General features: G+C 35.6%; 1 protein-coding gene across 14 annotated transcripts in view; it reads left to right on the plus strand.

The window, feature by feature from the left end:
* Positions 1 to 14,099, plus strand: part of mapk10 (mitogen-activated protein kinase 10) — a 36,045-nt gene that overhangs the window by 17,679 nt on the left and 4,267 nt on the right. For 6 of the 14 annotated variants that reach the window (XM_023960636.2, XM_023960638.2, XM_078956359.1 and 3 more), the window contains exons 4-12: positions 1,172 to 1,301; positions 1,677 to 1,735; positions 2,536 to 2,674; positions 3,720 to 3,885; positions 4,386 to 4,457; positions 8,386 to 8,568; positions 10,213 to 10,337; positions 11,778 to 11,841; positions 11,943 to 12,050. In XM_023960636.2, the coding sequence (XP_023816404.1) occupies positions 1,172 to 1,301; positions 1,677 to 1,735; positions 2,536 to 2,674; positions 3,720 to 3,885; positions 4,386 to 4,457; positions 8,386 to 8,568; positions 10,213 to 10,337; positions 11,778 to 11,841; positions 11,943 to 12,037 (1,033 nt within the window). In that variant the 3' untranslated portion in view covers positions 12,038 to 12,050. Of the gene's footprint in view, positions 1 to 1,171; positions 1,302 to 1,676; positions 1,736 to 2,535; positions 2,675 to 3,719; positions 3,886 to 4,385; positions 4,458 to 7,651; positions 7,724 to 8,385; positions 8,569 to 10,212; positions 10,338 to 11,777; positions 11,842 to 11,942; positions 12,051 to 14,099 lie in introns of all 14 variants that reach the window. The other 8 variants (XM_078956357.1, XM_023960631.2, XM_023960637.2 and 5 more) reach the window with 2 other exon arrangements.

Here is a 14,099-nt window from a genome sequence, read left to right on the forward strand (position 1 = left end):
AAGGTTTCTATCATAATCTGAAGAATAAACATAAAAAAAGTTCCATTTTTTACCATTGCGTTGATGACATAAGATAATTTGCATAAACATCTGCCCAATTTAATAATACATAAACTCAAAACAGCAATCCACAAATTGAAAATATGCATACAAACAAAGGGATCCAACAGCTTGTCTGAAAATTCAGGAAGCACATATTCTGCTCCTGTTATGCAATCAGCAGAGTTGTCCCAATATAGCCCAAGAGCATGTTAATAGACATTTAACTGAGCTTTTCTTTAGTGTTTTCCCATAAACACAGCAATCTGGATACATGTCTGCCCCCTTCAACTTTTATGCTTAGTCAGAATGAGCTCTCTCAAGCATCTTAAAAGCTTTAAGTAGTTTAGCTGGTCATGACATCATCTTTCACTCAGCTACAAAAGTGAAGACTGGCTGAAATCCCTATTGCATAACTGCTTTTATGAGGGCTCCACTGTTTCCATGACCACACATCATTTCTGGCCTGGTTGTTTGCAGAGAAACGACAGACCGCCGCACATGTCACCTAACATCTTCTGCAGCCTGCATCCAGATGCCTTGAAACTCAATTTGTTTCATCTTGTGAGGGGAGCGTCAGAAAAGTTACAGAACAGGATGTGACATCTTCACGGTAGCTGGAATAATGCCTGTGTAATTAGAGACCAACAGGAAGTGATGCTCCAAGCTAAAATATTTGAATTTGAGATTGTGTTGGGGCTGCAAAGCATTCTCCTGTACTGTTTAGAAAAAAAGGTTAAAGATGCACTCTGATAAAAATGTACTTTTTGGTGTTTTTATGGCATTTTTCCAATGGTGGAGGACATATATAAAGGAAGTACATCATTCTTGTGTTACATTTAGAAGCTGTTCGGGGACTAAAACCAGAAGCACATGAATAAATCCCAAATTATTTTTAAAATATATTGGAGCATTAATGAAACAACCCAAAAAACTAAATCATGACAAAACCTGAAACTTAAAATCTGAAACCTATCCACGATAAACCAAAAAGCTGATAAGAAACCACTAAAAAAGAAACAGAAAACATAGTTATTGGTGGTCACGCTCACACAAACACACCTTCACTTGCAGGCAATCACTCAACGATGAATGCTAAAGGAATACTGATGAATATGTCTCTTCTCTGCAGCGCGGGCTATGATGCTGTCCTGGACAGAAACGTGGCCATTAAGAAGCTGAGCAGACCCTTCCAGAACCAGACCCATGCCAAGAGGGCATATCGGGAATTGGTGCTCATGAAATGTGTCAATCACAAAAATGTAAGTATATCTTTTTATAATAACAAATGGAAGAATGAAGAAAAATGTCTTTTACTATCAAAAGAAGCTGATGTTTTCAAAACCCTGTAAACACTAGTTTCTGTTACTGGCTTCCACAATTCCTTGATATAAAAACTATTTAGATGAGTGTCTGTTGTGACTATATTAAACCTTTTCACAGATTTACTATGTTGTAAATAGTGAAACTAAAAGTTGATGACTACATTTATCAAAACCCTGCAATTTGACTTAGGCTCTTTGTTAGTTACACTGCTAACTTGCATCCACAGTGTTTAAGACAACTTTTTTTTAACTTCCTGTTCTATGATTACTGTTGTCCTTTCTTTACTCTTGTTCTTTCATTTTTTCTTTCAGATTATCAGTTTATTAAATGTCTTCACACCACAGAAATCATTAGAAGAGTTTCAAGATGTGTAAGTACTGCAAACTTGTCTTTGCAGAGTTTTTTTTTCAATATATCAACCTTTATTGAGAGCCATAAAAAATGAAATTATTCCCTCATTTTAAAATGGTTTGTGCATCAGTAAATAATATAAATGGGTTTAAACTCTTAAAAATTAAATTTAATAAGTTTCCTTTAAAACAGTTAAACATGGTTTTCCCAAATGTTTCAATGGTTGTCCATAAAATTGCCTTTTTCCAAATATTTCTTTCAAAATATTTCATACTTATTCCACAATTTATTTTGTTTTGCATTATAGTGCCTAATATGCTTGCTTGAAATAGCACTTTTGGATGTTTTTTTTACAATTTGTTTTATAATAACTTTCCTTAACTTTAGAACTTGTGGTTGAGGTTTTCTATTTAGAAATAATAGTTTAAAAAAAACTTTTCGTAATGCAAATAACATTAAAATAATATAGAAAAACTATGCAACTAGTATAAAAAAAATATTGAAACTAGTATTCATTTTAAGTTTAAAAAAATCTTTTATCAGATTTTTTCAGGTGATAGGCAATAAATAATTATTTTTGAAACTTTATAATATCCTAACTGAAAAAGAGAGGTGGACATTTAAGGCATTTTCATATTGAAGAGAAAATGCCAATTGCAGTAAATACAGTCAGTAAAAGTCCTATAGATGCTCCCTGAAACGACTATGCACAAAGACTTGATTGTTTCATGTTTTTTTTCTGTTGAAAAGGTGGGAAATTCTGCAAAAATCAAACCTGTCAGCTACTCATGCATGGAAAAACTCTCTTTCTGATTTCAGGTACTTAGTGATGGAGCTTATGGATGCCAATTTATGCCAGGTGATTCAGATGGAGCTCGACCATGAGAGAATGTCCTACCTGCTCTACCAGATGCTATGTGGAATCAAGCATCTGCACTCAGCGGGCATCATTCACAGGGTAGGAAGGCAGGCCACTTTTCTTGGCCTGCATTACAATTTGCTTTTACATTCATGAAAACAAAAAGGTTTCATCCATCAATGATGCACAAGTAGAACTGAGGAAATATACTTTTACCACAGCTTAATTTAGTTGATTTCCGTCTTACTAGCTTTCCTTAGTTATATGTTATATGTTATATGAGATAAAAGTTATATAGTTATATGAGATAAAAGACTGTAAAACTGTGAGATCCTGTAGACATTCTTTTGTACTGGCAGGGACTAAAAACCCCTAAAAAGGGCTTTTACAGACCACAGATTGGATATTCAACTGAACAGCATTATATTTGAAATAGATTAAAAAACTTGTTTAAAAAAATGCAGTGCACATGCTTTAGTAAGTATGATTTAAAGGGTTAGTTTTGAAAAATTAGACATCTAAACCAGAATTTTGGGTTTTAAAAGTGTTATGAATTGAAAGTTAAAATGAAAAAATGCCAAAAAATTGTCCTTACTGGTGTCAAAATTAGTCTAATAAAAATTAAATATATATATATTTTTGCATCTGTGGTTTAAATAACATTTTATACTCATTTCATTATAGCTTTTCTTTAAACAGCCCCAGCGCTAATGTGGCCATTCTGGGGTTTAGAAAAATATATAACAAAATTGTTCTTGTTTCTTTTTAAAAGATTTTAACTTGAAAACAACAATAAGATTTTATAATTAAAATGACCTTTACAATATTGTTACACCATAACTGAGCTTAAAATAGGCAATGAAGACCTGCAAAGGTTATGTGCCACTTATGGAGATAAAATGTGTACTTATCTGCAAAAGCAAACATTAAAAAAAAGCCAAAACTATTCTGTGTTAAAATGTCCCTTTAAATGATAGGTTAAGCTTTTGTTAAGATCACACCAATATTACAGAGGAACGTGAAAAATAGCAAATAAATAAGGTGTCAGCTAAGTAAGCTCTACCGTATTAGCTTAAAAAAAAGGGAATTACAGAAGAATAAAAGTTGAGTGGCTTTGCCATATACCTTGTTGTTCTTTCTCCAGGATCTCAAACCAAGCAATATAGTGGTAAAATCCGACTGCACACTGAAGATCTTGGACTTTGGTCTGGCCAGAACGGCAGGCACCAGTTTCATGATGACCCCGTATGTTGTTACGCGGTACTACAGAGCCCCAGAAGTCATCCTGGGAATGGGATACAAAGAGAATGGTGAGAAGCACTGTTTTTAGTTTTTTTTTTCCTTTTTAATGGAAGCTTTTGTCTGCTTTTGCTTCGATTCATTCCACCAGAACGTAGCAGCCACTGCAGTGTTGTTTCTGGGACAATAGAGACAAAACTAAACCTTTACTGGGAATTCTAGTTCAGTTGAGAGTGAACTCAAGTGTTTGAGCTGAGTCACATTGATTCAAAGCCCTCTAGACATTAAGCCTGGATGCTTGCTATGATTCATTAGCCAGTCCTTTCAAATATAGAAGCCCTAGGCTTTAAGACTTTCAACATCCTGCAGCTTGTTGGTTCTTCTTAGACTCCGCTTTTATGTCTATTGGTTTTTTTTTGTAGTTCCCTACCAAAGCACTTTACCTGTAACATGCCTCTTACTAAAAATGTCTCTCTTGAATAACAGCTAATCACCTTGGATGACACTAACCTTTGCTTTTCCCTCGTCTCCTTTGCTTTCTCCCTGTTTCCCTCTGCTCCCACACGTTCAGTGGATATTTGGTCGGTGGGCTGCATTATGGGAGAAATGGTACGCCACAAAATCCTTTTTCCTGGCCGGGACTGTATCCTTGTTAACACAAATGGAGTTTGCTTGTTTTGTGTTTGGAGAAATTATTACAGTTTCAAATATGCAAGGAGTATTGACAGTGTTTTTTTACGAAGCGATGCAGACTTGATGTTTGTTTCAGTGGTAAACGCTCGCGTTTTGCTGTTTGAAGAGTACCATTAACATAGCCTCTGCAGTTTTTCTCAGTCATGTGTTATCTGAGGAATCCCTACTCTGAATATAAAGTCTAAGGTAAAGTCCTATTAGCTGTTACACACTAGTGTGCAAAATCTGCCCTCTACACCTAACCTATCCTCTGAGGGAGCACACTATGGAATTATTGGAAGTTTGATCATTGTGATGCTGAAAGTTAAGCAGGAAGTCATGGTTCCTAGTTTAACTGTGAATTTGAGCCTACAATCCCACTCTCAGGGCAGACTCTCCACTGAGCTTCATATGTGCACAGTAGTAGTGTGAAGTGTCTCTTCAGAGCAACAGTGAGACTATTTAACTACATCCCACTAATTGGGTGAAATGGTGTCTGTTTGTAGAAAAGTGTGAACAAATGAAGTCCAGACTGGCACCAAAAAGTACATTCATGAAGATCCAACATTCACATATTTCCCTTGAACGCCTCTTAATAACAGCTTACTGCAGTTTTCTAATCACAACTACTAACATATACCTCAGTTGAGTACTAAATAAGTACATAATAACTGCAATATAAAACAAGAAAATCGTATTATAAACAAAACAAAAATCTTAATATCATGAATAACACTGCTTGATAAAAAAGCTGTGCTGACTAAAAAACGACTTTCAAATGTTCTTCTTAATGAATTTTTTATCTTTTGGAAGTTAATATTCTAAATGTTCTGGATTCTCTTTTTTTTACTTTTAAAGACAGGCTATAGAACAGTCAGTATAGGGGATTTGCACTGAAAACACTATTATGGAGTCTGTTAAGACATTGCTAAAATAAAATTATTGCGATTTGACCTTTCTGACAGTAGTTGGACTACATTTAATAATTTGGTTAAAATAAGTAGTCTAACTTTTTTACTGGTTTTTATTAATATATTTGTTTGCATTATTTGTGCATCATGGGATAGATACATTTACCTTTAAATTATTGCTTCATAATAAAATTTGTCTGAGTTCAAAGAAATCACAATCTATAATCTGTAACAACTTTACTGTAAAAATGTTTGTTATATTTTAAAATTCTTAAATTGAATAAAAGATGTGTCACATCAGATATAGCCTCCACCGAAATATATAAAAAACTGTATTGCTAATACATACATACCAGCAAAAAAGCTTGTTTTGCTAATAATTGCCTCATTTGTTTTGTCGTTTTTTTTGTTTTTTTTTCATTTTGGGAGACAGATTATACTTCTGTGTTACATTTCTGGGTGCAGCTGAGTGTAGTGAATCGAAGCAGTTTAACACGAGCCCATGGCGCCATATTGATCGCAGTGCCATGCGGATGTCTCACGCCGTGCCGCCTGAGGGCTCAAAGGTCAAAGGCATCCAGCAGTGGTTTCCGGTCTCACCTATCTAAGCTGAGCTTTCCAAAATCTTGTTTTCTTGTTGAAAGCTTGCTGATTTTGTAAAAAAATTATTTTTTCCTTATTTGGTTCATTATGATCTAATCAAATGTGGCCCTGCATGGTCATTCTTCCTTAGAAAAACTAACTAAACTAACAACATCAACAAAAAGAAAAACTAACCTAAACTTCCTCCCTCAGGCTCTTTAAGAAAATAATTTTGTGTAAATTCATACAATTTTCCCTTTTCTTTGCTGTGGACTTTTAATACTATACCCACATTTCTTAACTGTTGTGACAGTTTTTACTTTGTGCGAACAATTTGGCAGACGTTATTAACCTTAACACTGTCTTAAAATACAAATTCATCATTGGGTTAAGAAAATTTGTAATTTAATAAGATTTTGTTCTCAGTTGAAGCTGTCTTTTTGCAACCTTGTAATTAAACAGTCACAAAAAAGATAAAAAATACATGCAGGATATAAAGTAAGTGTTGTTTTTTTAGTCCAATTATTCTGTGTTTCTGCTCCTCTGCAGCCTCTGTGCGTGACAGTGAACAAAGATTAATGGCAGTCAATCTGCATGCCTGCAGATTTTACATGTGGGTGGATTCATGATAAAAAGCGAGGTCCCTATGGGAGTTTTTTCTGGTCTTTCATTGGTGTTTATTGTCAACAAGAAGAATGACCAGCCTTTTTCATCGCAGTACTAATTTAATTAGGTAAAAGTAGAAAGACCAGTGTGTTTGTGTGTGTTTTGTGGGAAATCGTCAGCTCTGTAGCCCCAACGGTGTAAGATGCACACAGATTAATGTACTGGACTGTTAGACACCCTTGCAACGATTCTCAGCAACGATTTTGCTCAATTTGCTTTTACTAAAATTAATCTAAACTCTAGCAATAAATCAACGAGTTGTGCTCATGAGCCAAGCTTATATTTTTCCAAGTACAAAGTTGACCAAATGGTTGATTAGTGTGTTGAATCTAGCTTGTTTTCAAACAAGAAAAACAGGAAGAAGAATAGCAGCATATTTTCTATTTTAAGCATATTTAATCCTATTAACAAAGTTAATTTTTTGCAGTAACTTTATTAAAAAGTGAAGATGGCAGACATAAGGCTAAAAATATCTTCCATTTTTTTGCGCTACTTAAACAAATCATAACATTTCCTCCAAACTTTTTTATGTTCCTATTGTTTAGTTAGCTAAGTAATTGTTGTAACGCTGTGTTTGGTGTGTGTCTTTGCACGGCAATGAATCTCGCTTATGTCCACAGCTGATGTGTTGCAAATCTAAAGCTGCAGCTTCTCTGGCAGAAAAAAAAAGTCACTTTGATGTGAATCTCAGGATTTTTCACATGAAAAAGAACTGTTGCAAAGCAATCTTAAGTTGAGGGGAAACTTTTAAAGAGCATGAAATTAAATGACGACATATAAGGTGTGAGCCTGTAATCCAATCATTCAATCTGAAGTTGCAAATTTCAAAGTGGCTCATATTTTGTTTGGAGTAACGAAGACAAATAAATGAAATTGGAACATGTTAGCTGACACAAGATAGCGCTTCTTTCAATTTAGAGCATTTAATAGCTTAGAGATGATTTTCTGCAATGGCAGAGACACAACATTTGTGTTTGTGCCGTGTGCTATGTTTGTGTGACCCCAGTGGACATGTGGTCAGTCGGCTGCATCTTTGGAGAGGTGATAAGAGGAACAGTGCTGTTCCTGGGGACTGACCGTATCCTTCCATCCGTCTCTTCTTTCTTTGGTGTTTGGTGCCATTCTAAAAAAAATTAAAAAAAATGGATTCTAAGGTAGAGAGAACTGAAGAGTGAGAACTTAAGTTAAAGGTAAAAGCATAAGATGTAAAGTGGAAGACTGGATCTTTCCAGTGAAAGGGATCTGGAGTGAAGATCGCAGTGGACTGATCTGAGCTGGCTCCCTGAGAGAACGTCAGGAGTGGAGAAGGTTATTTACACTTTTAACATGGAAACCCCCCCGAATTTTTTTTTTTTTTTTTTTGCTTATTTAGGAGGCAAAAAGAACTTAACCTCTGAAGACCCGGCATCCACTTAGACATCACATTTTGAGTTCACAGTGGTTAATTCTGCTTAACTGGGGCAACCCAATTTTGACCTGCGTGAGTGGAGGATTACGGTAGTTCAAATAGTAGCTCAGGTCTTAAGGGGTTACAGCATATGAAAAGCAAAATTTTCCTTAGCATCACATCAGAACAACATTTTTCTCTGCTTTTCCTCTACAACAGATTTCGAGGTGTTGTGGCTGGTGTTTTTGTGCTCCAGAAAAATAGCTTTGTGCGTGTGTGGTTGACTCTGAAGGATGGTGGGGTACTTTGAATTCCAGCTGTGTGTTGCTCTGAACCTTGACCTGCCACATTAGACATCGACCAGTGGAACAAGGTGATTGAGCAGCTGGGCACCCCTTCTCCAGAGTTCATGAAGAAGCTGCAGCCCACAGTGAGGAACTACGTTGAAAACCGGCCAAAGTATGCAGGCCTCACCTTTCCCAAGCTATTCCCTGACTGCCTTTTCCCTGCTGACTCGGAGCACAACAAACTCAAAGGTAAGAGAATGTTTTGGTTACTTTGCATAAGCAGATGGTGCATTATCACGTTAAAATTACATCAAGCAATACCTGAAACAATTTATTTTACTGCTGGGATTGTGTTTAAAAACAGCAGCACTAGTCTTAAATGTGGACAAGACTGGTGTAAATATTAATTATTTTAAGAAAATACAAAAAAAAACCCATGTGAATTAAAAAGATAAGACGATGCAACAACCTGCGATGGGAAGCAGTTCACAAAATTTTTCATTTTTTCTTTATTCTTTATTGCTCTGTACAAATGCCAATAGCAAGTATGATCTTACATAACAGTTTCTGCTGGCTGTCTTATTTTTTATCTGGCACATAAATTCCTAATAGAGTGTAAAAAAACATTGCAAAAACTAACACGTTAACTACAATAAATGAAATCGCTTCCACACATACTGATATGTTTAGAATATTTTGGTGTGATTCTAGATTCTAGATTATGTAATTTATGTGCTACAACTTTACTTTTACAAATAAAAAAGTCATTTTTAACAATACATTCTAAATGTCAATGCCACAAAATTCAAAAAGGGATTAATTTATCTCATTGATTATACTTTTTTATGGGTCAGGAATATAAGACATATTTGAAATAAAATGTTTAAAAAGAAGTTTATTAACGTTTTAAATTCTCAGTTGTCAAAAATGAAATTAAAGTTTAAATACAATTTTTTTGCTGCTTCTTCACCTAAGGAGAAAACAGAAAATTAACTTTCTGTTTTTCAGCATAAACGACTTTGACAGAAGAAAATCTTTTATATATAGGCTGCTGGAGTGACTGTTGTAAAGGAAAGGTGACTGGAGAGGCAGTGCAAAGTGCTTTTTTTTGTACATCTGAGTTTTTATGGGGCGTTGTGTTGTGTTTTCTCATTCCATTTGTTGTGGATAGAAAGATACTGATGAAATGCAAGAGAAAAGGCAAAACATTCAAATCTCTCAGGTTGCGTCAACTCTTGTACCTGTAAAGGCTCTCTGTTGAGCTCCTTCACCTGAGCTGCTGTGGAACTATTTTTGATGAAGGTCTGTGTGTGTGAGAGAAGGCCTCTGTTTATGTTTAAAGCAGTTTTTAGATCCGAAAAACCCAAAGTGTGCCTGATAAAAGGATGGAAAAGCTTCTAATAGACTGAAAGCAATGGTGAAACAGCAATCCGATAAAAACAACCCCAGAAACAGTTTAAAAGAAAACACAAAAATGGCACATATAATAAAAAAATAAGAAGAAAAGTAAAAAATAAAATAAAAAAAAAGCAAAAAGGTGAATGTTTTTTCTAGTAACTAAATATATATATATATATATATATATATATATATATATATATATTATTTATTTATTTATTTATAGTTACTAGAAAAATACACTAAATGTCAAAAAAAGAAAAAAAGAATCAAGTTTTTGCTTTAATTTTTATCAGGAATTAACAAAATATTAACAGATTATGATGTTTATTTGTAACGACCATTTTTGAAATCATACTCTGAGAGTACTAAAATATCATTCACCTCATTAGTGTTCTTTAATGTTTCCTGGGTTCAAAAGGCTGATTTTTCCCTGATGTCATTGAATGCGGTGAATATCAACTGTGCTTCATTGGTTTATATTTGCACCCACAGCCAGCCAGGCCAGAGACCTGCTGTCTAAGATGCTGATCATTGACCCTGCTAAACGAATATCAGTGGACGAGGCCTTACAGCACCCCTACATCAACGTGTGGTACGATCCGGCTGAAGTGGAGGCGGTGAGTCAGCTGTTTGTCTGTGGTTGGTGCTCAGTTCTGTCTGTGATTGATTGGTCAGGACACTCTACATCTATAGAACATGGGCAGATTAACCATCAGTGTCTCCTGGAAAAACTAAAAAGTAGACAAAAATGATGACTGGCCCTTTAAATATTTTTCAATCGTATTATTTGTTCTTTTTAATTTTTTTATTTTACATTTATCTTTAGTCAGTGATGTCGTTTTGGCATTTTCTTGTAAGGAACTGTCTTTTTAGTGTTACTTTAATGGTGGCCTTGAAGTGCAAGTCATTTGAACTTTAGTCTTAAAATCCAAAACAAACAACTTTAACACCACTTCGTTTGTAAAATGCCAATTAGGCCAATAATCAAGCATGGTGGTGGAGGGGTAATAATTTGAGCTAATTTGGTATAAGGTTTTTGTTTATTTACAGACATTTACTGCTTCCTAGAATTCACTATGGCTGCAATTTTCTACTTAAAATAAATGATCGCTGCTAATTTCTGCTAATTTATATGACATTTAAGGACATCTTGTTTTATTATGAGATCGTTAATTGACTGCTGTTGTATATAAATACTGCCTTATTGCTGAATGCATATGCAGATAAGAGGAGGAGAAACCCTTTTTTTTGCGTCTGATCTCTGCTGGCTGCTTGTAAAGGGAATAATAGCTAACTTATTCTTTAAAAAAAAAAAAAAAGCCACTCAGTTCTTTCAGAAGAACTTTTCTAGGTCGTATCTGCTCAGTTTGTGGGTTGAGTGAAAAAGAGAGGAGGATCATTGGGCTGAATGTGAGCCAGGATCATTATGAAACAGAGATAAAAGAGATTGAGTTGATGCCAGACAACATATCTGTGCTCTGGTCAATGAAATCATGTGGAAGAAGGATTGAGGCACTTTAACAACAATTTGTTCCTGACTGTGAAAAGCTTTAAATGACAAAAGATACATCTGTTAACATATTTTCTTTCATTTTTCCTTGACATTTAACTAAGTAAGTAAATATAAAAATGTAAGAAAGTTGTTTAATACAATCCAAATATTTAGGATTGAATACGATAAATTTCTCTTCTCTTTTAGATTGTTTCCTATTATGCTGCTATGGGCTAAACTGTTCGTTCTTCTGTTGATTTGGTGTTTACTTTATAACCTTGCTTGTGAATATGTGGTCTTTTGTGCCAGAAAAATATTTTCAGACTCAGTCATACACCATAACACATTATTTCAAATAATTTCAAATTTCAAAAAGGAAAAAAAAACACATTGCTATGTTCACCTGGCCTTCAGATACTGCTTTATTCTTGCTCTTCAACTGTTGAACTTCAAGTTCTGTTGCACAGCAACCTAACCTTGTGCATTTTTGTGTTGAATATGATTTTGTACCTAGTTTTGATAGCTTGCATTGATGCTAAAATGGACTGTTCTATCTCTTCTTTAGCCTCCTCCTCAGATCTACGACAAACAGCTGGATGAGCGAGAACACTCCATTGAAGAATGGAAAGGTGAGAATGGTTGTTTTCGAGACTTTACTAACCAACAGAACTGTTTTGTTTTGGGGGGTGAATTCTCTGACCTATCCCCCTTAATCTGTGCACCTTGTCAGAACTAATCTACAAAGAGGTCATGAACTTTGAGGAGAGAACGAAGAATGGCGTTGTGAAGGGACAGCCTTCACCTTCAGGTACTCTCAGTGCATAAGCCTAATCGCTCTGTAAGTGAATTTACTATAAACTTATTGGAGTTTCCCCTTGTAAATAGAGAAACCCATTGTGCTCTTGATCGTGTGTGTGTGTCCTGCATCTCTAGTGAAATATCGTTTAGTTCAATGGCTGTACTTTGATGTGTTTGTGAAACTGACACTAAAAAACTTGCAACTGTTAATCAACCAAACAACTTCCTGTCACTGAGGATTTCATGGCACTTGTTTCATTTGTGACACTATGTGATTAAAATATGTTATAACTTAAGGTTTGGGTTCTGCAGTTCCAGTGAAGGTCAATGTAAAGGAGGTACAGCCACAAATTTGTACAATTTTTAGAACTGATGTTCACTTTATCTACCGCAGGGGGGCAGTAAAGAGCCACAAAGAGCAGGCAGACTTCCTCTACGGATTGGAAAAAGCAGAACAGCAATACTGCAAAAAAAAAAATGTAATCTTGTCATTTGAAAAAAATTTTTATAGACATATCGTCTGGAATGCTTCTTTTCTTTCCAAAACGTACAACCTTTATCCTTTTCCACCCTTCCATCCTCTTGTCTATAAGAGGACTGGCTGGACTTTTGCTTCTGAGGCTGAGCACATCAGACGCAGTGCAGGAGTTGCAGACACGGGCATTTCACTGCAGCAGAGAAGGAGAAGGGCTCTGAAATTGAGCCCATCCCCGTTCACTTTATGAAAATCTGCACTGCTGTTAGAGTCTTTGCAAGTCATCCCACAATTCCATTAAAGTGAAACACCGATCCTGGCATGTAAGCCTTTTGTGATTCTGTGTTTAGTCAGTTAAAGAGATAAATATTCCACTGAACTGTACACACACACACACAAAAAACATCAGCATTTGGATGTTTTTTTGCATTTAATCTGTCCTAAAAACTTTGTAATTAATGAAATTAATACAGTTGGTTAAAGTGTATCACTGAAGACCTTAACATTCATGTTGTTCTGCAAAAATACTCGTAAAAAACACATCATTTTTATGTAAGAAAAAATGAAAATGCCTTGATGCATTATAAAAAAAAAGAATATTTTCACAAAAACTCTATTTAACCTTTTGTTAGCGACTGATGAGACTAGATTTCAATGTCCTTTTCCCCTTTTTGTTCCACTGCATCCTGTGCGAGGACGACTACCAATGATCAAATAATGCAAATTATGAGAAATCTCAGGTTTAATAAGTGGATAGTAAACTTTTCTGGATCTTCTGGATTCCTTGCCCCAATATTTAAGGGAGCCACCCTGCACCCATGCACTGGTATCTTGGACCTTATCGTTTTGGATCATGACCCAAAGCTCATGACCATGCAGCTGAGGGCAGGGTCTTAGCTTGATCAGTAAATCTGGTTTGGTGAAGCCAGCAGAGGAGGATCATTTTCAATAAGCAGATATGAAATCCTTTGATCAACTTGTAAGTAGAGGTCATTCCCCAATGCCCCTTCTTGAAAAAGGGACCACCACCCCTTATTTTCCAGTCCAGAGACACTGTTCTCAACCCCCACACAAATGAATCGGTTGTTTCAAAAGGGGCCCAAGTCCACAATTTTTCAAAATAGAGATATTATATGTTCTATGGTCTTCAAGGGAAAAGCTATCTGATTATGTGCAAAAAAGTCCCAAGTCTTTTGTAATGTATTGACTTTGTTTGACATTTAAAATGCATTAAGTGCAAAATTCCTGGACTTGGGCCTCTCTTGCATGGGTTTTGCTCTATCCCATAGATGGCAGCACTAGTTATCCAAAATGACAGCGCCCCTGTTTAATTCAAGAAGGGCCCAAGTCCAGAGACATTAGTTTGTTAGTCCACTGAAATTATAAAAGGGAGGTACTTCATTTTATAGCATTTGTAATCTATGAACTGGTGCTAAATCTGGGTAAAGTATTAATCATTTGGGGTAGCCTCCCTTTAAGCTATGCAATTAATATCATTTCCTGGAAAAACAAACCTCTTGGACTTGGGCCCCTTTTGAACTAACCGATTCAATTGTGCATAGGGGTTTTAACAAAGACAGCCCAGAAACCTGAGGCATTTGGTGCAAATCTCAT

The sequence above is a fragment of the Oryzias latipes genome, chromosome 12 (genome assembly GCF_053564925.1).
Source record: "Oryzias latipes strain Hd-rR chromosome 12, Olatipes_Hd-rR_3.1".
Lineage (NCBI taxonomy): Eukaryota > Metazoa > Chordata > Actinopteri > Beloniformes > Adrianichthyidae > Oryzias > Oryzias latipes.